Source organism: Candoia aspera, chromosome 6 (assembly GCF_035149785.1).
Source record: "Candoia aspera isolate rCanAsp1 chromosome 6, rCanAsp1.hap2, whole genome shotgun sequence".
Taxonomy (NCBI): domain Eukaryota; kingdom Metazoa; phylum Chordata; class Lepidosauria; order Squamata; family Boidae; genus Candoia; species Candoia aspera.
This window is the reverse complement of record NC_086158.1, coordinates 55,251,386-55,277,534: the sequence shown is the minus strand read 5'-3', so window position 1 is coordinate 55,277,534 and position 26,149 is coordinate 55,251,386. Positions and strand designations below refer to the sequence as shown.

At 36.6% G+C, this 26,149-nt stretch overlaps 1 protein-coding gene across 23 annotated transcripts in view; it reads right to left on the bottom strand.

Moving 5' to 3' along the window:
- Positions 1 to 6,079: 6,079 nt before the first annotated feature.
- TCF7L2 (transcription factor 7 like 2) overlaps positions 6,080 to 26,149 on the bottom strand; it is a 220,946-nt gene continuing 200,876 nt past the window's right edge. For 4 of the 23 annotated variants that reach the window (XM_063307165.1, XM_063307167.1, XM_063307168.1 and 1 more), the window contains exons 11-14: positions 16,862 to 16,910; positions 16,258 to 16,308; positions 14,394 to 14,466; positions 6,080 to 8,345 (exon numbers count right to left, since the gene is read on the bottom strand). In XM_063307165.1, coding sequence (XP_063163235.1) covers positions 7,907 to 8,345; positions 14,394 to 14,466; positions 16,258 to 16,308; positions 16,862 to 16,910 — 612 coding nt within the window. In that variant the 3' untranslated portion in view covers positions 6,080 to 7,906. Of the gene's footprint in view, positions 8,346 to 14,392; positions 14,467 to 15,056; positions 15,130 to 16,257; positions 16,309 to 16,861; positions 16,911 to 26,149 lie in introns of those variants that run through there. The other 19 variants (XM_063307164.1, XM_063307166.1, XM_063307169.1 and 16 more) reach the window with 8 other exon arrangements.

Genomic DNA, 26,149 nt, shown 5'->3' with positions numbered 1-26,149 from the left:
GCATTTGCTGCTGCCAATTTCTCAGCTTTGTAACTATATTGAAATGTATAGGATTTTAATTTTAGGACTAATCTACCATAAGGATTAGTAAGTTTTGATCCAAACTGTATGCATTCCTAGGCTCTGGAATGCATTCCCTGTTCGACTGAAGGAATAGGTTTCCTTGCTGGGTTCACCACATCCTACTTCCCACACCCAAACCATTCTGTTGCATCTCAGCATGCTCCTGAAAAGAGCTGCTACCATTCACTATTTTACAGAGAATATTCCTCTTGCATTTTTACTTAGGAGAAAAGGTGTGGAAAATTTCCTATTCTGTTTTTTTTTTTCCTTTTTTTTCTTTTTCTGCAGCTAGCAGCTTTGCTGGGATACATAGTAGGCTAAGTTTTTTGTCAGAAGGAGACAACTGATTTCAAAGAAGATACCAGCTGTTTTTCATCTAGATGAAGGTTAAGGAACTGAGAATCCAAGACAAGAGGAGAAAGGGTAAAGAAAAGTAACTTGACTTCTGCAGGCTTAACTCATGGGGAGTCTTCAGGAAGGAATACATATCCACCCAGTGTAAGACAGGTGGGACAAACTAGGACTAATGATAAAAAGGAACAGCTTGGGTCAACCTATGAGTTTTTCTGTCCTTCTATTGCTCCTGGTTGTTTGCTAGAATTTCTCAGGCTCTGTTAGTTTCTAAATGGCCAGGTTTATATTTGATTAACTTTTCCATATTTGGGCTTTTTTGGAAATGGGATTTCTGCCCCTTCTTTATACACATAAACACAGAGACACATGTGCACACACATACACACGTACTATATTTTTATCTTAATGTTTATTATTTTAATTATTTTATTAATTTTATTGTATGGTGTATTGGTAACCATTGTAAGACTACAGTAGTAGCCTGTGTAAACATTTTATAACAATAACTTAAAAATTGTTCTCCAGTATGTATTGCAGGTATGGACAACCTTCTGGTAGTTGAGGTTAGACTTCCCAAATATGATAGGGATGAAAACTGCAGTACCTGACGTCAAACAACTATAGTAATTTCATATCCTTGAGTAGGGTTATGCTTTCCTTTCCTTTCCCACATTTTTTTTTTTAAACACAAAAACCTGTTGTAAGGGTTACTCCCCTTTCCAGCTGCTTTCCATCTCAGAATGTTGGAAAACATTGTCACTTCTGAATTTTAAGTTTCAGTCCTACTCTTCATTCTGTTCTTCAGACTCTCTTTTCTTTTATTGGGATCAGGGCACCTGAGAATGAGAGAAGTGGATGCCGGAAAGAAGGAGGTGTCAGTAAGGGACCTTATGGGACCCTAAAGGAACCTTTGGTCCCTTCCAAATGGTGTGCTATGAGAAGCTGTTTTGGACAGTGCTTCCTTTCACCAACTCAGCATGACATACAGAACAATGTAAACACACACAAACACACTTCCTGTTCTAAGCATGAACACTCAGACCCCTTAGTTTTGCTATCTGCCAAAAATCAGATGGGTGGGCTTCCTTCATGATTGAAACCTGCTTGGAGGGAGTGTTACCATTTTAACACTTGGCCAGTGTCTGTCCATGATTCATACAGCTGCCTGGATTAAAGCAACAAATATATTGTTGTCCAATTTCATTTCTGCAAGGGTTGCACTTGTAAATGAAGCCAGAGATGGGAAAAGGATCTCATCAGGGCCTCTCAAGGGCCTGTCAGCACATTTTATCTTCTTTCCTTTCCCTTTCTATTTCTTCCAGGCAGAGGATAAGAAACCCTTTCCTGATGCTTGTATCATGGCTCAGATGGTCCTCTTCAACATGAACTCTGTACATTCATAAAAGGTAAAGACAACTATAAGCTGAACTCCTGGTGATCTCACATATATAACCATGAACTTGGCTTGGCAACAATTGTTGTTGCCATTGCCTTCTTCCAGGCAGTTTTTCAACTCTAGCCTACAATTTGGGAATGCCCTTGTAGCCTCCCATGAAGCCCTAGCCAAGGATGTGACCTTCCTTAGTTGCTGGATCCAGGAAAGTTTGACCAGATGCTACCACCTCCTGAGACAAAGATTAGCTTGATTTGAACTTGATCTCTGTGACTACATAGGCATGGCCATATAGTTTCATTTTCGTTTTGTTTTTTTTGGAAGTGGGATGCAACAATATGGAAGTTGTTGCTATGACTGTCTTTCAGCCCTTTTGGGAGGACTTTTCAGTCTAGTCTATAGCTTTGAGATTTCTTAGTGGTCTCCCATCCAACTACTAATGAAGCCTGACCCTGCAGAGGTTTTTCAAATTCAGCTAGTATCAACTAGGTGCTGCCACCATTCTTAGTTAAACAAAAACATAGGAAGGCTGAATTGTGTAGCTCCATTTTTTTCCTCCATGATTAGCAATAGATGAAAAAGCCTAATAAAATTATATTTAAAACCAAATTGTTGTCTTTCACACATTGCCAGATTTATAGCCCACTTTCAGAATCCACTGTATCAAACACATTAAAAGAAAACATTATGATATATTACAATCGGTAAAAAGATGCTATTAGGAGACTTAAAGTAAGTTTTAGTTAATTAAATTTGCATGAATGTAGTACATATGGATAATACAATATTTTGAAAGTAGAGTGAATGTTTTAGATAATGAATATATCATCATAAAACAATTCCTACCATCATACTGAACCTATTTAAAACATCCCATTCCTAAAGTAGACCAATTCAGTATAGATAAGCAATATCCCCCTCCTTACCTGTTTGCTAATCAGCACCAAAATGCAAATTTACATTATTCTGTAGATTTTGAAATCATACAATTGGGAATTAAGGAAACTGTTAAATCATTACTCATGCAATTGTTGTACATTTGAGATTAATTATTCTGTTTATGTTTGAACACAAAGAAGCTGGAGATGAAGTTCTTAACTGAATTAAATATTATATATTTAGAATATACTGGATGATTCCTGGGATGAAAATGTTGTTAAACTGAATATTTTGTGAGTAGGAAAGGAGGTAGGTGTGACATCTGAGAGTGACATGGCACTGACAACTGTAATCATGGCTATTCTGATGTCATGGCATGCAGTGTTCTTGAGCATTCTAAATTCCCAGGAAGAAGGACTGTTTGCAACTGGTATCAAGCAAGACCAACTAGCTTTGTGAGAGTTGTGTGGACTAAAAATAAGCTAAAGGCAAAATTGCTGATAGAAAGCAGTAACTGAGCAACAGGAATCAGAAGGAAAGATAGATGAAGGAAATGTGAGAAAAGAGAAGAGCACAGAGAAGACAAAGGGCCCCAGCATATTTCACTATGTGCTGGAATAAAAGCCAAACTTAGCAACTATCAAGAGAGATGAAAGCAGAACTAAACAAACAGCAAAACAAAATACTTCCCCTAAGCACTGGGACAAAAAAAAAAGGCGGGGGGAAGCAACCAAGGAAAGTACAGCGCTGAATTAAAAGCTCTCACTGGATGTTGGGGCAAGAGACAAGAAGAAAAAAATAAAATATTGGAAGATTGGGACAGTGATCCCAGGAACCAGTTGGGACCACATCCACTGAATTCTGTCCTTTGTGGTTTCTGCAACTGCAATGATGCATTCTCTCCTTCAGTGGTCAGAGAGGCCTAGAAGGAATCCACCCACAGGAAATGAGTACAATAGCACTGTCTCTGATATTAGAAGATGATTCCTAACTATATTGAATTAACAACCCAAATAAACCATAATGGAATGGCTGCATATATTTCTCAGTAGTGTTCCTGTCCTTTTAAGAATTGTCAGGAACAGAATTTCACCCAAGGTAGGTCTTTCACCTGAGGGTGCATGCACACCTCCAGGACACAGGAATGAGAAATCTGCTTTCTTACATTCTGGTAGCAACTAATCATGCTACTATAACCTCATTCCAAAGAGGCTGTAGTTTCATCTGCTTGAATACCTATGTTACAGATATACTAGATTCCCAAGAAAAACTGTTTTTGGATTTTAACAGTATTTCTTAGTTTCATATTCCACCTTTCCTTCAGGGGTTCAAGGTGGATTAGCTGTTATGGCTGCAAAGATCCTCTTTTTTAAAAGTATGTAGGATAGGAGTGGGGAAGAAACAACTGGAAAATGGCTAGCCAGCCTTATTTTTATGTCATTTGGGTGCCCTGCAAGGTCATCCTGCTGAAATACAGTGGCAAGCCACCAATTTTGGAGGTGTGATTTTTACCTTTAAATAATGGGGTAAATAGATGTATTGAGACTTCACGCTGGTGTCATTACAGTATCATTGCATATCCAAAGGTCTTAGAATTGGATAGTGTTATTAAAAACTGCTGGGTCACAACATAGTTTCTCATTTCCAGTGTAGATAATGCAAGCCAAAAATTTTGACCTATAATTCCTGACATTATAAATATTAGATGGCTCAAACTGAATAGAAATAAAATGATATACCTAGTACCACCTCCAAATTATACAGGATTATTTAATATAACTTTTTGGGTGCATACTTTAAAACTCACAGCATTTTTTTAAAGTATTACCTATATATCTTATCTTTAGCTTCAATATATGACAGTAGAAACAGAAATACAGGATGTGATCCATTCTGGTTTAACTATTTCCATACCTTACAGAGAAAAACAAAAATTGCGCAATATTTTGCTTATTCCTAATTTTTCATTTTATCCATTGTCCATCTAGAAAATTATGCTTTATCATCTCTAATATAGATGCAAGTGGAATGATGCTGCAAGTCTATGTCCATGTACATGGGATTAGGCTCTATCAATCTACATTCTTTGAGATATACAAAATATGTATGTATTGTAATTGTTACCTCATATTCATTTATATGTGCAGAATCTGCATTAAACTCAGCATATGATTGCCCCCTAAGGATCTTCACAAACAAAAGCCCCCTCAACCAGTCCAAGTGTACAAATTCCCCTTCTACAGAAAATCGTTTCTGCATACACTCTAAATCAAATGTTCCAGAGATTCATTATCACTCCCTAAAAGTATGGTGAATTTCTGTTGTGAGAAAATAACGTAGTACAGATGAAATTATCAATGAGGAAAACAAAAACAAAAATTGCTGCCGAATATAGGGCAGTGTTTCTCTGCAATGTGCTGAAGCTGCAAAAGTCTTGGAACTGATTAGTCACAAAGATTTTACCATGGGCCAGTAAAGCCAAAATGCACAAAACTGAATTTAACAAATAAGTAATTGCAAATGTTTGGCTGTAATAATCTTTTTAGCATTTTATGTTACAGATGCATTTTATCATTGCAGTCAAATGCAGATGTTGCATCTGTTCACCAGTATAGGAAGCAATATGTTGGCTTATTGAAAATCCAGAATGAAGGCTTTGAGACAAGAATAGAATTTAACGTAAAGGAGAAATTATTCCTCCTTCCAACTTTTGACATGAGACTTTTATAACAAGCTTCTGTCAGAATAGGATTAGGCATGGAAAGAAGGATTATATGATCTACATACAACTTAATCTATAATCTTCCAGTATTGAAGGGGGATCCCCAGCTAAGCCATCTCGGGCTCCTGGAGGTAGAGTGGGATATAAATCTGACAAATAAATAATCTAGAATGAGGAAAACATCCTTTTTGCTTACTGCAAGAAGTTATGGAAAGGAAAAGCACAGGTGTTTGTGTGCTTTTTCTTTTAGCAGCTTCTTGAAACTACTAGAATTTCTCAGCTCCTTTAAAGGAAGCCCTGTACTTTTCAAAATACTACTGTCCCAAGGATTGTCTAAGGTAGTTAGATCATGAGGTTCAAATTTAGTACACACTGTGCACTTGGGCAATTCCTAGCAACAATCCTATCTGGTCTCCTACTGGTCCTGGGTCAATCTCATATTGTTCTGAGTTGAAACCTTTCAACACAGCCTTCATATTAGGCAATTAATAAATATTTAATAACTACCCTAAATCTTTGGCAATTTATTCTGCAATCCATAAACACAGAGATTAAGTAGCTATTATATAAAATGGATGCAAAAAGGCACCTTGTTGAAAGATGTCTTGGCTTGTGGTGTAGGACAAGGGTTAAAGGAAGCCTATGGGTAAATGAGCTGAAACTTCATCTGCACATACTAAGTTGCTTTTATTAATCCAGAACTGCATGCTACAGATACTGTACAGCATGGACATTTATTCATTACAAAAATGGCTTCCAAACCATTAAAATGAAAAATTGGAATAAGAGCAATAAAACGGAACAGGAACATCACAACTGTTAGAAAACATTCAAAGGATCCCCCCCCCCCAAAAAAAATATGTCATAGTTAGCATCTTAATAAACCAGAGAAGAAAACTGGAGACAGTTTTACAATAGCTTCATGGCAACTACAATGGCACTGGATGAACAGATGAACAGATGAACATTTTTTTCAGCTTTATACAGCAGTTTATCTTTAAAAAAAATTTTTTTTTGCAACATCAACATGCCTAGGATTTTTTTTTAACGTTGCTACCTACCTGTAATGTAGCAAGTGTACATAGAAGTGGCAGTCTGATTGTTCCTTTTATGAACAGTCTAATATACAGAATTTGGCCCTTTAGGGTTTATACCTCTTCATTTTTAAATGCTTTCTGGACAATCTGCTACCAAACACATCTGTAATAGGTGACATTAAAAACTACATACATATCTACCTATGTAACATCACAGCAAAACAGGATGAAGAAAAAAAATACAGTGTAAAAAAGTTGTGGAAAGAGAAAAATCACTGAGAATTTTGGCACATAAAGTTTTGCTCACAGCCTACAACTGGCAGGGAAATTCATCTGTATTTCAAAAGGAGACACTGCTGCATTTCCAACAGCATCACAAAAAAGTTCTGTGCTAAATTTTCAAGTCAAGTCTTATTTCATGTAATGGCTTTAAAGCTTATATATATATATATATATATATATATATATATATATATATAAGCACATACATACATACACACACTATTGATCCATCTGTAAATGTCCATTTGGTGGCAACTGTGACAGAAAAAAAATAAAGACCTAAAGCAAATAAAACAAAAAGAAATCAACAAAAATATATATAACATTTATACATAAACTTAAAAACCTTGTACAAATGAGTTGTTATATATATGGTGTGTACACTAAAGGGGAAAAAAACCTTTACAAAACATCTGAAGGGGGAAAGGAAAACATTTAAAAAAGGGACAACATACAGGTACAACAAGCAATTTCTAAAGCAATAAATACTACTGGTCCATTAGCGTTGTGATACTTTTTAATTGAGTAGCATTCCCTCCCCCAAAAAGAACAACACCATGGAACAATGCATATTAACACATTTTAACCTTTGTTTCTGTACATTTAAACAATGACAAGTAACATCACAAGAAAAGTTATATCGCACAAAGAAAAAAAAATGGGGAAAAATTAGCGGCACTGCATTCACTGTGCCTTTAAAAAGTTTTAAAAACCAGATGTATAATGATTGGTTCGCAAGCTCGTATTTAATACAAATAATAAAGAACCAACGCCTTCAACAAAGGCTGCTTCAAAATTGCTTTTTTCATTTTTAAAATCAGTTCTTTGAAACTAAACAATTGGAACTACATAACAGTTATGTATATATATATTTATATGTGTGTATATATATATATATATATATATATAATATTTTAAACGCTACAAAGACTTTAAACAGCTGTTGATAAAAATTTTGGCAGAATCATGAGGCTTTTTTTTTCCATCTACATATTTAAAAAGAAAAAAAAATGAAATAACAATGGGTCAAATATTGACCAATGAACTTGATTGACATTAACTAATGTAGCCAGCCATATGGCACAATTTTTTTAAAAAAAATACCAATGAAAGGAAAAAAATATCCTGACACAAAAATTAAAACAAACAAACAAAAAAAACACTCAGAAGCTAAAGCTATTCTAAAGACTTGGTTACAAGTGACAGTGGCTGAGGTTGTGTTCCAGCCAAAGAATTATGGGAATGCAAGGAGGATGTTGATGGTTGAGCTAACGAAGAAGAGGCCGGTGCTGATTGCTGTAGAGCAGCTGACTGATGGTCCAGGGCCCCATTCTGACAATTACTAGCAGGCAGACCATTGGATTTGCCAGTAGAGCTTTCAGTCAGGATTATGGAGGATGGCTGAGGTGGCATCATTGAAAGGTGTGCCAATGGATCAGGTTTCAATGTAAGTGAGAGAGGCTGGGTCTGTTCAGTCTGTGGTTTTGAGTCTCTTGTGGGGGAGGCTAGCATGTTAGGAGAAGATGGAGGAGAATCTAGTAGGCTTCCATCTGAAGAGGGTGGGCTGACGCAGCTGCCTTCACCTTGTATGTAGCGAACGCACTTTTTTTTTCTCCTAGAAACAGGGAAAAAATCTCCTGTAAGTACAAGGCAAACATGCTATTGAATGCTATTATAGTAAGAAGAATGAAAATTAAAAAACAGACCAAAAAATGATCCTGGATTCCTAATTGCAACCAATGGGCTTACCAACACAGTATTAGTTACCAGTGGACAATCATTATTTCAGAAGTCTGTCTCTGCTAACTACAGCAATTTTCTCTTTAAACTGTTTTAGCAATAATAGCGACAAAAAGTTTAGTGTTCTTTTTGCATTACATGAATGCATTTTATTGCTTAATTCTTTACTTTGTATATTTTCACTCCACTATACAACTATTACAGATACTGTCTGTCAGTTGATACCAAATCAATGTTTTAAATTTCATTTAAAATTTTACTTCTATTATTTTTAATTGCCACAAGGCCAACCTTTGGTGGGAAACCAAGATACAAATGAAATAAATACAGTTCTGTTAGACTAACTCTGGAATCTCTCTTCAGTGACTCCTTCCTCTCATGAATAAAATGTAGCTGTAGGTCTATACTTCTGGATGTTTCTTTCTGTTTAGAACCACACCATATTGAGTGGAAAAAAACATCAATGTCAGAGACAAAAAAGGAAAAGAGAAAGTAACAGGAAGAATAAAAGTGGGGAATGAAGAAAAAGGAAGATTAACAGATATATCATCCAAGTTAACAAGAATAACTGGTTGTATAACCGGCAGGGTTTGGGTTATCATATTTTTTTTCTTTTCTTTTTTGCAAGGATGGGGTGGGAGAAGGATTTAGTTTCTACTTCAATTTATAGGAATGTCATTAGAATTTATTCTGGCAACTTTAAAGAAAGTCGAAATGGTTGGTGCACTGCACACATTAAGCAACAGTATCATCTTAAAATAGTAAATCAGCCCTATTATGCCAAGCAGTATTCCATGCCCCACTTATCAAACTTATATAAAGATGACACCTGTCCAATGCACCTGCAGCATCATATTCAGAACACATGTCTACCTGGAGAACAAAAATAGGAGGCTAACAATGGATGTAGATTGTAACCCAAATAGCCATAGCAAACACTGGTTTTTCTTTGCCAAAAATATTCATGAGGGTATAATAAACTAACCAAGTCAAGATAACTTGCGCATTTGTGATCATGATGAGAATATTAGCTAATATTTGCAACAATAGCAACAACAACAAAAAAAGGTAAAAAGAGTGAAACTTCCCAAGCCAGTGGATACTGCTCTAGGTTGCAGTTAAGCAATATTCTGAGAAGACAACTCTATAGAAGACAGTTTCTGTTACCAGAAAGTTACTAGTAAGAAATCCAATAAAGGAATGTGCAGTTTACCACTGCTTCTTTTTATTTCACGGCTTTCCTTTCACTGCAGTGGTGTTCACTTGTGTGCAGCCCTTTGCCACTGCAGCTTTGATCTCAGATGATATGTGGTTTGGGAGAGTGTTTTTGTTTTTTGTTTTGAAGACCCAGGTTAATTTCTTTATACTCCCTCCCATGTCAGACTCATGAAAACCACAACCAGTTGGTGTAGACAGTACTGAAGTAGGTGGACCAATGATTCTGTATAAAGCAGCTAACAGGCCATGTTAAAAAAATGAAATAAATCTATCTTGGAATCTCAGGACATTTGCTCCATATAGTTTTCACACGTATTTGGAAAGTAGAAGACTAAACACTTTTTCCTACAAAAGTTAGATTTTATGCCCAAAGCACAGTCAATTGTTACGGGATGGAGAATTTTAACCACACTAATGTACTGATACATGCTAGAAACTAAGAGAGCCATGCATGTAGAATGAAACCATTAAAACTCAGCTGTAACAAAGATCAGAAAATAACAGAAAAGTTTGAGATGGCAGGCAATAGCAAATCATGCTTTATTAAGGCAAGTTAAAGTATGAAAGAGCAATTTGGTGGGCTCTAAACAGAACCTTACTAAACATCTCCTGTACTGTAATAATCACAACTATATTAGGGAAAAATTAATGTAATCCAGTGATCTGATATCAGGTCCTTTATGCCTCTTTAATTAGTCCCTATAGGCAGAAAGGAGGCAATGCTACTGAACAACCGTTCAAAGCAGCGTTTTGTTTTTTTACTGACCCATGGGAAATGTGTAATACTATGCTAACACAGTGCTATTCACATTTGGAGAATCCATTCTATGAAGACATTCAGCATTTGGCATGCAAAGTCTTGCCTGAACAAAGCAGTTTTCCAAGTAGTACGGAAGCCCCTACAAGTAAATGTAATAGGGACCATGTGGATAACTCCCCATGCTATTGGTAGAAGGTTCTGGCAGGCCATGCAGCACAAAGCATAGGTATGTACATGTTTATGAGTAAATGGGTACAGTCTCAAAATATAGTCCCTTTCCTTCCATCATCAGTCTTACACATGCCTCTCTGTGAAGTCCTGATTTTCAAAGACATAACCTACAAGGATCAGTGAACAGGAAAAGCAACAAGAGTAGACAGGTACTTGTCCTGAGATGGTAACAGTAACAATACATTTCTACATTGAACATTTTGTGTTCATAGGGCTGGGATCCATGCTAAAAATCCCACCTCTCTACCCACCCAACTTTTCCTTGTACAAGGAATTGCAATACTTAGCCAAGGAAATATAAAACATACTAAGGCAAAATGTAGTGTAATCCAGAAACTTTATTGCAGTATTCTGTTGTTGAGGTTGTGAGTTTGGTTGCTGCAACTGTTTCTAAAAATCACTTCAAACTTAAATTCAGTCTCTTATCCAGTCTAATCAGAGCAAATTTGTTTCTACAGACTAAGAGACAGCAGGTATTAATATGCCTTAGGACATGTGCAATTACAGTTGCACACCCCAGTGAAACACATTAGCTATACATTTACAATTGGATTAATGAGCTGGCCTTGAATTCTGAAAGGGATTCTGGAGGCTGCCATGTCATCAATGAGAGACACTGTTTATTATTTTATTTCTTTAAAGCATCTGTATACTTTCTCTACCCATACATATTTCCAGAACAAGTAGTAAACTTAGATTGTAAATAGACTGCTCTTTAGAAAACCCTGTGCTATGATAAGCCACATTATAAAACAGGTCTGCTTATTTTTTAGTGTATTCTATTTGACCCAGTGCTATAGGGAAAAAAAGATGTCTGGCCATTGGATATTCCAATCAGGCCATCTCAGTATTTAATTATTCAGAATGTATGCATTGTCTCCACTATGTTATTCATATATTCAAGTACTAGTAACTTGCTTCATTTAAAAACACACACAAACATACTTAGGATGTTTCACTGAATACATACTATCAGTTTTTGCAGTAAGATAATGCAGCTATGCCTTTTTTTTTTTCATTTCTGAGTTAGTGGAGCATGGACAATATATTTAACTTAAAATCATGTTCAATTAAGCAATCAATATGTCTTTCAGCAAAGTATTTAATGTTCAATAAATGCTATTTCATCCAGCATAGAAAACCTAATATGAAGCAAAATCTACAACTGAAAACTGAGGGCACTATGTAATTATTTTACAATTACCTGCTTATCTATGGTACAAGTGGTATAAAAATAAAATTCAAAAAAACCTTTCATTTCATGTTGTAGCCAAATGGGACTATGAAGAATAGACCACTATGCTCTCTTAATGCGAGAAATCAGTACAGAGCTGGACTACTAAAGTCTCTATAAATAGTGATATGAGAGTTGCTACTTGGTCTTACTTATTGCTAATATGAATCTTGAAACTGGTTCTTCAAATAACACTATTATTTGTCAGAACTCACTGTATGAGATCTGCTCCATTAATGAACTTGCAGTATATTAATAAAGCCACAAGGTGTTTCAGGGCTATAATCTACTAATATTTATTGCATCTTTTTAATCTATCAGACTTTTTTTTAATCTGCTCAATCGTGCCTGATTCTCAGACACTGCTTGGTCAAGTCCCTGCAGTTTTCTTGGCAAGGTTTTTCAGAAGTGCTTTGCCATTGCCTCCTTCCTAGGGCTGAGAGAAAGTGACTGGCCCAAGGTCACCCAGCTGGCTTTGTGCCTAAGACAAGACTAGAACTCACAGTCTCCCAGTTTCTAGCTTGATGCCTTAACCACTACACCAAACTGACTCTCATATATTTATTGCATTCTTTAATCTATTAGACTAAGTTTCAACATATTATAGTTTCCAGGTCCTAGTCTGAACAATGATTTTTCATTCAGCTGAAATTATTTTCAGGTCAACATGCGAAGAGAAACATTTCCTTTTTAATGTACACTATTCATGGATAGTTTACTAAAATCATTACACATCAATAATAAGGAATTTTAAAATTGGAAATTCCAGTCACAATACATGATTAATGAAAGATGCTACTGTAATTTAGAGTAATGATAGTAAGACGGAAATTAAATCTGATAACCAATGCAATCCCTTACTGCTCTTCTCTCAAGATATGGCCTACACAAAGGGTTTTCTAAAGGCCTTGCACCGGATAAGGAACTATATCCTTTTATCCATATCCTTTTTGCAAGCCAGGATATAGTAAATATGGCAACATGCAGCTTTAATGCCTAAAGAAAATGCCTATGCCAAAATCTTTATTACCATACATACTCTATTACTCAGATAAGTGAAACTTTTTCTCTGTGTTGCTTTTGTGGCTACAAGCCAAATGGGTGGAGTCAACACTGTTGGCCTTTCCCAGCTCAAAATATGTGGTCTTACTGAGTGCAAATTTGGAACACTACCTCAATATACTATGTTTGATTAATATAAAAATAGATGCCTTTGGCCACATAAATTTTAGCTTCAAAATTTAGGAATTTAATATATGAATTGACAAAAGCATTTGCTATTATTATTGCCTCTCTCACATAAATCACAGATCTTAAGCATGCATCTGATGGGAAGTTACAGTGTATAGGTGGAATTCAACCCCCCAAAGACTATGCATGAACTTTATCTAATAATTAGATGTATCATTTTCAATCCATGTATATAGCTCAGCATCACAAAACTAATAGAATTGGCATGCATATAATATGAATAACTGCTCTACTTTCTAAAAAAAGGAATGAAGCATATGGCAAGGGTGTGAATCAGAAGGGAAGGTGAAGAGGGAAGCACTACATACAGAAAAGATTGTGTGTCAGATTGAAATACCTACCATCATAATAGTCCAAATTCAAAGACTGCTTGGATCAGAACAGAGAAATAACAAATTTAACCATATTATGGGAAAAATGCAAAAAGAAAGATAGCTTGCTTCCCTTCACCAAGTGCCTACAGAGTTTATCCAGGCTGCTTAAATGTGCAGAAGGTTGTTTCAACTGTTGTTTTTGGTGCCTTTAATGCCCAACTTGACCAATGTACAAGTATCTTATCTAAGAGAATTAACAAATGTACCAATATAAAGATTTCTTCTAGGTGACTTCTGTATGTGCCAACTATACATTTTAGTAATAAGATGAACATCCGATAGAGTGATGAATTCCTTTCCCATAGTTGTGCCCCCTTTTTACTGCATAAATGACATGCCAAAAGGAGTGCAGAGCACTGGAGAAGGAGAAGGCATAAAACTGTTCCACCAGTAGAAGGCCATTCATCATTTGAATGATTCAACATTATGCGTTGTAAAATTCCGAACTGCATCTTCTTTGCTCAGGCTGAGAATATCATGTTGCAAATGATAAAGCCTTTTAATATCCTTTGGAGACTGCAGGCATACCCAGAGATCTTTGGGTAAAGGTTTACTTAACACAAGAAATACTAAAGTTTCTTTCTTGAATAAGAAATGTGAGTTACTTCTCCATGGATGTGCAAGTGTGCGTACCCATTCCAGTTCAGCTACCAAAAGAGAGATAATTGTTCAAGGAAGAAAATTCAGTTTGCATTGAATCAGCAAAGAATGTTGAAGATCTAAATTTATTAGCAATCTGATCTCACAGAAGCAAGGAAGAAAGCAGGAAGAGGGAAGGGTTAAAAATAAACCACACATGTAACACTAAGATGACAAAATTCATTTACTTCCCCCAAGGCCTAATGGGTTATATACCTGCACGGTTTGCACCATAAAGTCTGTCGGTCAAGCCCGAACAATGCCCGACACTTCTTTGGAGTATTTGCATCTGTTAGCACAAGGTAAACATAAAAACAACAACAACAACACAATGGTGGATAGAGCTCAGTTGGATGTGAAATCTCAACTACAGCTAACATTTCTCTCAGTTCATTGGCAATCTCTCAGACCAAAGGGCATGAAAGAAAGAAGATCTCTGCAAGGTGACACACACCTACAATGCCTACACCTGCTGTGCATTTCCTTGACTTAGCCCTGTGTCTTCTCTGCTGAACTGCTGCACTGTGATATCAAAGGATGTTTGGCAATGTTTCCTAACAATGTATGCAGCTTTCCAGAGAGGATAATGGAACTGTGTGTGCAAGTCTAGGCTGATGCTGTCTTACAGTGGGAATTTTTTCAGCTAGCGGCAGTGACAAGGAGGGGAGAGGGGGAAAAAAAACAGGTGGGGCAGAGCACAATCCTTTAAACAGAAAGAGAGGATCATTCACAGCAGCATTCCACTCCCTTGTGTCTTCTAGATCACAACACAGAGCTACAAAGCAACAAAGCAGGAGAAGAGGGAAGGGCAGGGGAAAGTACCAAATAAACCAGCTGCAAAACCAGCCATTGCAAGTTGGGGGGGGAGACTATACACACCTGCAGGGACCGCACCAGTTATTCTGTTGATCAAGGCCAAAGCGCGCTCGGCATTTCTTAGGAGCGCTCAGGTCTGAATGAGGTCAAGAAAGAAGCGAGCAAAGAAAGAGAGAGAGAGAGAGAGAAAGAGAGAGAGAGAGAGAAGGAAGAAAAGAAAGAAAAAGAAAAAAATAAGAAATAAAAAATAAAAATAAAAAGGAAATAAAATCAATGACCTCATTATTAACTGTAAAATACCAACTTTTGATTGTTTCATCTTAAAAAAAAATAGTGATCATTGCATTTATCAAACTATTGAAATTAGCTGTTGCAATTAAAGCTGCAGTATCCCTTTGGAAAGGACTGTCTATAAAAAATAAACTTTATTCAGTTAAGAGACACTGGAAAGGCACCCATCAGCTGTTCCTTCATAACCCCCGATGCAAAGGGATTTATGTGAGAACAAGACTAGATGACTGCGCAGTTGGCGTAGATATTTAACACTTACACACACAAAAAAAGGTGGGGAGGAGGAGCTCAACATGGAGATCTATAACATGCTTTCTTCTTTAAACTGAAACAAAATGGAATAAAGGAAAACTTTTTTTTTTGGAGGGGGCAAGAGGGGATAATGCAGCTTTGAAGTAAACATTCCATTTGTTGTTCTTTTATTGTTTTAAAAAATGGTTCAGAATAAGCAGATAGCAAAATGGATATGTTAGTTTCAGCCAGAAATAAAATAATCAGAAGCATGGAAGCAAGCAGTATGCAAGTAAAGCAGAGAATAGCCATGAGTATGTTGGAGTAGAAATGTAAAATAAAATAATCTTCTAAAAATATTGTGGTTGCATGCTGGCATGAGAAGACTTAGTGGGTGCCGCGTGAAATGCCATTAGATTAAGGAGGTTCGTTATTAAGGATTTTTCAGTTTAGATCAGTCTCTTTAAAGAAATACTGCATATTCAATTTGCACAGTTAGTACAATTGAGTTACTTTTACTTCATTACTGTTTAATTGCCATTGTAATGAATAACAAATCAGAAACAAAACAAAACCAAAACTATCAATCATAGCACGTTATAAATATACACATATGCTACAAATGTGTGAACGATTATTATGTCAGTGTTTAAATGTTAATAAAATCTAAAATGGAAGAAGGAAAAAAATATAAAGCAATTTACGAAACTACTTTTAAATGGCTGAAAAATGACATTAGCACCTGTAATCGGAGGAAGTGAAAGGCAAGGATTTAGGAAACATTCGCTGTGTTCTGAAAAAAAAGAACAAATTATACAAAGGCTTCAAAGAAAAAAAATTAATCAGGGCTTTTCCAAAATTGACTATGAGATTGCCTATGCAGTATTTCTAATTTTCTAGAGAGAATGGCAAACCTCCTTAATTTTTTTTTTAAAATAATGGCTGCAATTTACCACAGTAAAGGCATGCATCAGAACACACAGGTACAGCCCAGATTAATGTCAAACTCACAGATGCGCACACACGCACACACAGACACACAGAGCAAGTATCTTGGATAAAAATGCCATATGCATTAGCAAACTATGGGGCTATGGTGAATGGCTTTTCAGCTATTACTAGAAAAACATGACTACCACTGCAGTTGTATTCATGCACTTATTTGGCTACATGTTTTAAAAGGGAAGCAATATGAAATAAATTTTAGTGGCATTTAAAACCCGCAGGGAAAAAGCTGGATAGACTAATGGACTTCTAAGAAATAAGGCTACAAACTTTCTAACTTTCTAATTAGGAAATTATGGCCTTCCTTGTTTTTCTAAGGAAGAAATACAATTTTTACTTACCATTGGTTTCTCCTGGCTGCTTGTCCCTTTTCCTCTTCTTCTTCTTGCCCTGAATGAAACATAAATACATGAAAAGATTGTTACAAAAGCATCTTATAAAAGGAGACAAGGGGAAATAATTATTTTGCAATGCTTATAACAATGTTGTAAACCTCCAAAAGCACACATATTTAAATGGTATAGTAATAATTTTAAATATACTCCTTCTTCTGAATATTTCATTCCACTCATAAGGATAATACCCTTATAATCATACCCAAAACTGATAGCTTAACTCAATGACTGATATATATTAAGAAAAGATGTAAGGATTAGGATTGATGAAGCAGCTGTGATACACAAATACTCAAAATCTAGAAAGTGTAAGCTCAAGCTGGTCTTTCAAAAAGGGTTAAATTGAAGAAACCAACCAGTGAAGCATATTGAACATAGACCATTTTTCACTATAATTGTTCAGAAAACTAGAACTAGTCCCCCTTTGGGGGAGATGGGTGGTGACAGACATTTGAAATATAAATAAATAAATAGAATGAGTAACAAGTAATAGAGTAATTGATGTCAGTAAAGAATGAGGAAATGATGGCACTCAAGAGTATGGATGGACATATCTATCATTTACTTTTCTCCTTAAAATTTCAAGCTGTTTCCATCCTGTGTAATAATACATGGGTTAAGTATGGTTAAAAACTGAAATACACAAAATCCCCACCCAACTGCATTAGCTAAATTCATAAGTATAGCTGTTACTTGCATCGAAAGCACCACTGTTGGGCTCCCTATACTAAGGATGTCAGAAAGAAGAAGTGATAACCCTAATTGAGCAACTAAGCATGGTTAAATAAACTGGGATTTCACTGACACCTTTAAGAACTAATCACACAAAAGGATTTTCATTTTCTTCCACATTCAGCTCTTCTTTTTAACCTATACTTTTATGGCCCAATTTGCAGGGATTTTGGGATTTTGAAAAGTTCTCATAAAAAAATATGAACCAAGTGAAACTTTCACCCACGTCTACCCAAAAGACACTCTAACATGCTTGTAAAATACCATGAATCAAAATAAAAATGAATTTCAAAATTGTGTTAAACATGGGTTCTTTTCCAAAACATTAGTAATTCGATAGAAAAAGATGGAAGTGCTCTAGATAGTAAGTTACATTTTTGCTTTAGAACTTCAGGAAATTGCATTTGTATTTCCATAACTTTATAAAATGAACCAAAAAGGTTTCAGTGTGTTTGAAAGGGAACATTTTGTACCTTTGGCAGTAAGTTATCTTTCCTCCCCAAATAGCAAATAAATAAGAACTACTCAATTTCATCTTTTATTGGCCTAGGCTAGAAACAACATGATGGCGGATTAGACTTTTGCTTTGACAACATAATAATTTATTTATTTTTCAAATTTTGCCACAGCCCATCTCCCCCCAGAAGAGGGACTCTGGGCAGTTATAATAATGGAAATTTACAAGTGATACAGATCAAATACTCCTTTCACTTGTGAATGGAAATCATACTGTCAGGATGAGAGTTTGTGCTTAATGAAAATATTGCTATAAACATAAGGAAAGTATGATGATGGAGGGCAGGGGCTTTCCTATATCTGTCATGTCTGCTTTTCAATAGCTTTGGTATAGTTACTACTTCAACAATTCATTTTGGGTTTCTGCTCAGCATGTCCACTATGATGTTTATGCTACCTGGAATGTACTAGCAAGAACAGGAGATGTGAATGTTTCTTTTGAAGGTACAGCTCCTACAGGTATCCAGCCACAAGGCCTTTGAACTTGTTCCTCTTTGCTCATTCAGGTGATAAACTGCTACCCTGCTGTTTTGGATGTGACAGGCAAAGTCTTGTTCAGAAGAATTTCTGGTGACAGAAGGAAGGTCGTGTATTTGGCTCCATGTTTTGTTAAAATTTAATGCACTACTGGGAATACTGTAACAACTGAATAAGGACTGACTCTAGCAAAGGCCCAATTTCACTTATACCTTTCATGGTGTGATTTGTGGAGTGGAACTGGGATCTTAGTTACACTTGCATCTACAGCATCCCTGGAGGCTAATGTCTCATAAGTTCTTATGCTAAAAACTCAGTTGTATTGGTAGACAGATAAATTTTGGCTATACTTACATCAATATTAGGGGAAGAGTTCAGTGTTTTAGAATATAAAATACAAAATAGGACAATGTGTCTCTAAAACAAGACTAGATTTTATACTAAACATTCGTTGATAAATAATATATGATTTACTAGTTTGGAGGAATAGGATAGGGATGAAATGTAACAAATTAAATATCTCTAGAGGAGAAACCACAGAAACATATTTCTTACTGGAGTAACTTCCTCCATCATGATCATATAATAAAAGAGCTTGTTGAGAAGAAAATTTAGAGCATCTAATTAGACACTGTACATAAGCAATGAAAAAGAAAATTTTTCTTGAAATAAACAATAACAATTATTCAAAAAGATCGTTTTCTTTATCCCAAAAAGTTTTGTTCTCTTTTAAAAGCAAAATCATTCATAACTTCACAGAAATGTTGGGGGAAGGAGGAAAAGGAAAAGGAAAAGTTCTACTAAGAAATTTTGTTTCTGTTAGAATTCTGATAACTTGGATTATATTCTTCACTGAATCAAAAGCTCTTACACATCCTTATAACTGTTAAATTGTTCTTGTTTATATTATCTAAAATGGCATCACACAAAATAAGACAGTAGTTTGGAAGATTTCCATGGTTTGCAAAATATAAGTCATACAGTATTTGGGTGGGGGGGAATCCTAGATGAAGGAGGGCCAAAAACAGATGTCATGACCCATATGGTTGGGTATGAAACTGTTGGAGGGACAAATGAATAATCAAGTACAGAGAGAAACAGAAGTACACAGGACCCGGAACAGGATGAAATGTGCAGACAGCCACATTTTGTTGCAATTCTTAACCTGCAAGTCTAATGAATAAAATTGGACTGACTGGCTGACTTTTTTGAAAGGCAATCATAAAACAATCATTTATATCAATTATAAATCAAAATAGCAAAGTAACAGCAATAATGGTCAGTTTGGCCAAATGCTGATACTCTATAATAGCAGTTGTGCAAGGTTTGGTCATGATATCAGAAATGGCTGCATCCTGATCTGAGAGGACTCTAAAATCATCACCCAAATGTGACATTTTCATTAAAATAGGCATAACATAGATGAGATGGCGATCTCCATAAAAATGACAGTGTTGATATAAATACATAAATGTCCCACCATGTCAACTTATCTCACTTAACATCAGCAGATATGAGAAGGAATGCTGTGGGCTTTTCCCTCTGAAGGTAGGAAGTCAGGGTAGGAATTTACAGATGCCAACTTAAGAACAAATCTTTAATTTAAGCTGTAAACTCATAAAAAATACATGTAGGTTATCTTTTGCTCACTTAGCATTTAGGCATTTCTAAGTTTATTATTGTATATCGTGTAATATACTTTAATACACTATCTTAAATTAATATAGTATAGTGTGGAATATATTACACTGAGAGGCTCATGGAACATTGAAAATAAAGGACACATTTCTATGTTGTTTGATGATATATGCTGGAAATTTACAAAAAATATGTAACTAAGAAGAACTGTTTTACATGATTAGATGAATCTCTATTTTCTACATTTTCTGTACAATAATAGTTCACCAATTCATAATTACAGTTGGGGGGGGGATTTTCTAAGTTTTGTCCTATTGTTTTCCAGTGTTCAGAGGTATATGGCAGCCATTAATCTATTATCCAAAATATTGATCAATTCTAAAAAGCAGTACAGTTTATCCTCTGTTTAATGGCCCATTTGGAGGGAAAGGGTATCTGCTAGAGTCAAACGTCCATTAAATCAGCAAATTACATAATTTGCATAGCCACTTATTTTATGTAAATTGTCCAGACAGAATTTGGATTTATCCATTAAGCTGGGTGATTGTCTGCTAAACAGTGGTGAAGTAAGAACTCAAATTTGTCCAATAAATTTAAAACCCATGAAATTGAGGGTTGCTAAATCAAGGTTTTACTGTATTGACTAGTAGAGAACAAATGATATATGTTAATATTGTACTGTAAGTATCCCTTTTGTATCCAAACATGCTGCCAATATCTTTTCATTATTTAATTAAACTGAATTATAAGAATAAGGTTCTTTTTCTTTTCCTTCCATTGTTAATACCTATCATAATTTTATAAATTTCTTTCTTATTAATCCTTTTATTTCCTAACAAAAATCATAACCTCCTTAACGTATTTTGTAAAGACTATGTAACATCCTTTGATCATTTAGGTTCCTTTTTTCTAGTAACTTGCGTCCTTTACAAAACAGGAAATCAGAAACAAATACTGACATTCATTTTTAAAATTTTTATCTTATGTAACTTTTTTCATATTTTTTCACATCTAATTTTTTTTTACTAATATAAATACCAAGCAGTCATTTTTAGTGACTACTTCACCTTGAACCCATGATTTCTTTAAGCATTTCAATTCATTCATATTTGTTAAACACTGATAATTCCCTAACATGTCTCCTATGCTGTTCCATTGATTTTAAATGTCTTACTGTTATTTGGAATATACAACTGTCCTTACATTTTATGAGTCTTCAGGCACATAATACCTGTGCAAACAATCTGATTCTGGGGGAAATGAATTGTCATCTCACTGTAAATTTCACTGAATTTTATGTATTTGTTAATGCATTTCATTAGAAAAATAAAAATTGGTAATGACATACATATATTGGAAATTTAAGGTGTCTTGGAATTGAACTGAAACTGACTTTTTTTGTAAAATAAACCAAGAATACCTATTCTAGTGTTTATGTAATTTTTATTTCAGTTAGCAAAAGTTAGTATCTGAAGGCTGACCATTCAAACACTTGGTTCCTAAAGTTTGATTTTGCCTAGATTTGTAAAAAAAAAAAAAGCAAGCGTATAAGAAAAACCTTTCAATGCTTCATATTGCCAATGTCATTGTGTGAACAATATATAAATAGAAGGTGAATGAGATGTAGCTGCCCATTTATTTACCACACAGAGAACACATCCTACATTTGTTATCTTTCTCCATCCATGGGAAAGCTTCTCTCCAAAGAAAGCCTGTGAAAGTGAATAAATTCCAACTAACATGGCAAAAGGATTAAACACCTTATAGATCTTATGGTTGTACTGAGGTACTGAGCTTTCCTACCCCTAACATTCAGGAAAGTTCCCCTTGAATGTCAGGTGAGGATAGAACTTGAAGCTGCTGGGAAATGCCTCAGCTTTCTTGGCCTGTCCTTTTTAGCTCGAGCAGAGATTTTCAGTGGTTCCACACTAAGGACAATTGTAAGGGTCCCAATGTTTAAGACACTGAACATGCCCATCTGTCAATGTGAATAGGGGAGGAGGATGAGGTACAGGGGAATATGTTTCCTGAAAATCTATCAAGTCTTGCAGCATGGCCCTGTAAATTACCAAGAGGAAATCAGACTGTGCAATAGCAGAAAGAATTTCAGTTTAACTCTTAACACTTTGAACTATGCATTTGGGGATGACAAGAATAAACAGAAATATCCCCTTGGGTTGCAAAGAAAATTACCTCAAAAAAGGTGCACAAGCACTGCCATTCACTTAGAAGTGGGGGAGATACTGGAGGCAAGAGGAACAAACTTTAACCAAGGGGAAAGGCATGGATTTGAAAAGGACAGTGTGAACATTTTGATATCACACATGAATTACTAGCATTTAAAAGAGGACATTCATCTGTGCCAGCCTCATAGAAACAGAATTCCTTGTATGTTGCTTAATAACCTGCTTGATATGGTTGGGCGGCCATATAAATGTTTTAAATAAATAAATAATCTATGTACTTATACAGAGAGAGTAACCTGCTAATATACACCTAAGTCGTTACCTTGTTGTGGTGCTGGAACTTGAGCACCTCAATGATGCCATGAGTTAAACCGTGAAGGGCCACCCAAGACGGGAAGGTCATGACAGAGAGGTCAGACTAAATGCGATCCCTGGGGAAGGTAATGGCAACCCACCCCAGTATTCTTGCCGTGAAAACTAAATGTATCAGTACAACCAGAGATATGTCGGTATACCATCGGAAGATGAGACCCCCAGGTCAGAAGATGGTCAAAATGCTACTGGGGAGGAACAGAGGATGAGTTCAACTAGCCCCAGATGTGATGACAAGGTAGCTCAAAGCTGAAAGGACGGCTAGCGGCCGACGGTGCTGGTGGTGAACGGCGAATCCGATGTTCTAAGGATCAACACACCATTGGAACCTGGAATGTAAGATCTATGAGCCAGGGCAAATTGGATGTGGTAATTGGTGAGATGTCAAGATTAAAGATAGACACTGGGTGTCAGTGAACTGAAATGGACTGGAATGGGCCACTTCACATCAGATGACCACCAGATATACTACTGTGGACAAGAGGACCACAGAAGAAATGGAGTAGCCTTCATAATTAATAGTCAAGTGGCTAAAGCAGTGCTTGGATACAATCCAAAGAACGATAGAATGATCTCAATTCGAATTCAGGGCAAGCCATCTAACATCACAGTGATCCAAATATACACCCCAACCACAGATGCTGAAGAAGCTGAAGTAGAGCAGTTCTATGAGGATCTGCAGCACCTACTGGACAACACGCCTAAAAGAGATGTTATTTTCATCATGGGAGACAGGAATGCTAAGGTGGGCAGTCAAATGACACCTGGATTTACAGGTAAGCATGGTGTGGGAGAACAAAACGAAGCAGGACATAGGCTGATAGAATTTTGCCAAGACACCTCAATGTGCATAACAAACACTCTCTTCCAGCAACCTAAGAGGTGGCTTTATACATGGACTTCCCCAGATGGACAACACCGAAATCAGATTGACTACATCCTTTGCAGCCAAAGGTGGCAGACATCTATACAGTCGGTAAAAACAAGACATGGAGCTGACTGTAGTTCAGATCACGAACTTCTTCTTGCACAATTTAGGATCAGACTAAAGAGATTAGGGAAGACCCACAGATCAGCTAGATATGAGCTCACTAATATTCCTAAGGAATATGCAGTGGAGGTGAAGAATAGATTTAAGGGACTGGACTTAGTAGATAGGGTCCTGGAAGAACTATGGACAGAAGTCCGCAACATTGTTCAAGAGGCGGCAACAAAATACATCCCAAAGAAAGAGAAAACCAAGAAGGCAAATGGCTGTCTACTGAGACACTAGAAGTAGCCCAAGAAAGAAGGAAAGCAAAAAGCAACAGTGATAGGGGGAGATATGCCCAATTAAATGCAAAATTCCAGAGGTTAGCCAGAAGAGATAAGGAATTATTTTTAAACAAGCAATGCGCGGAAGTGGAAGAAGACAATAGAATAGGAAGGACAAGAGACCTCTTCCAGAAAATTAGAAACATTGGAGGTAAATTCCAGGCAAAAATGGGTATGATCAAAAACAAAGATGGCAAGGACCTAACAAAAGAAGAAGAGATCAAGAAAAGGTGGCAAGAATATACGGAAGACCTGTATAGGAAGGATAACAATATGGAGGATAGCTTTGACGGTGTGGTCAGTGAGCTAGAGCCAGACATCCTGAAGAGTGAGGTTGAATGGGCCTTAAGAAGCATTGCTAATAACAAGGCAGCAGGAGACGATGGCATCCCAGCTGAAGTGTTCAAAATCTTGCAAGATGATGCTGTCAAGGTGATGCATGCTATATGCCAGCAAATTTGGAAAACACAAGAATGGCCATCAGACTGGAAAAAATCAACTTATATCCCCATATCAAAAAAAGGAAACACTAAAGAATGTTCAAACTATCGAACAGTGGCACTCATTTCACATGCCAGTAAGGTAATGCTCAAGATCCTGCAAGGTAGACTTCAGCAATTCATGGAGCGAGAATTGCCAGATGTGCAAGCTGGGTTTAGAAAAGGCAGAGGAACTAGGGACCAAATTGCCAATATCCGATGGATAATGGAAAAAGCCAGGGAGTTTCAGAAAAACATCTATTTCTGTTTTATTGACTATTCTAAGGCCTTTGACTGTGTGGACCATAACAAATGGTGGCAAGTTCTTAGTGGTATGGGGATACCAAGTCATCTTGTATGCCTCCTGAAGAATCTGTATAACGACCAAGTAGCAACAGTAAGAACAGACCACGGAACAACGGACTGGTTTAAGATTGGGCAAGGAGTACGGCAGGGCTGTATACTCTCACCCTACCTATTCAACTTGTACGCAGAACACATCATGCGACATGCTGGGCTTGAGGAATCCAAGGCTGGAGTTAAAATCGCTGGAAGAAACATTAACAATCTCAGATATGCAGATGATACCACTTTGATGGCTGAAAGCGAAGAGGAACTGAGGAGCCTTATGATGAAGGTGAAAGAAGAAAGTGCAAAAGCTGGCTTGCAGCTAAACCCCCCAAAAAACCAAGATTATGGCAACCAGCTTGATTGATAACTGGCAAATAGAGGGAGAAAATGTAGAAGCAGTGAAAGACTTTGTATTCCTAGGTGCAAAGATTACTGCAGATGCTGACTGCAGTCAGGAAATCAGAAGATGCTTAATCCTTGGGAGAAGAGCAATGACAAATCTCGATAAAATAGTTAAGAGTAGAGACATCACACTGACAACAAAGGTCCGCATAGTTAAAGCAATGGTGTTCCCCGTAGTAAGATATGGCTGCGAGAGCTGGACCATAAGGAAGGCTGAGAGAAGGAAGATCGATGCTTTTGAACTGTGGTGTTGGAGGAAAATTCTGAGAGTGCCTTGGACTGCAAGAAGATCAAACCAGTCCATCCTCCAGGAAATCAAGCCAGACTGCTCACTTGAGGGAATGATATTCAAGGCAAAACTGAAATACTTTGGCCACATAATGAGAAGACAGGACACCCTGGAGAAGATGCTGATGCTAGGGAGAGTGGAAGGCAAAGGGAAGAGGGGCCGACCAAGGGCAAGATGGATGGATGATATTCTAGAGGTGATGGACTCGTCCCTGGGGGAGCTGGGGGTGTTGACGACCGACAGGAAGCTCTGGTGTGGGCTGGTCCATGAAGTCACGAAGAGTCGGAAGCGACTAAACGAATAAACAACAACAAAGAGACACAGTCTTCAACAGATTTGTAAGAATTAATTTACCAAAAACTGGTAAAGCAATATTGTTAACTTACTGAAGTAAAAATAAGTGAGTTTGACTCTGCAGAATGGCTTAGTGTAACATGGAAACAGCATCTCCTGTAAGGGAGGTGAAACTAAACGTTTA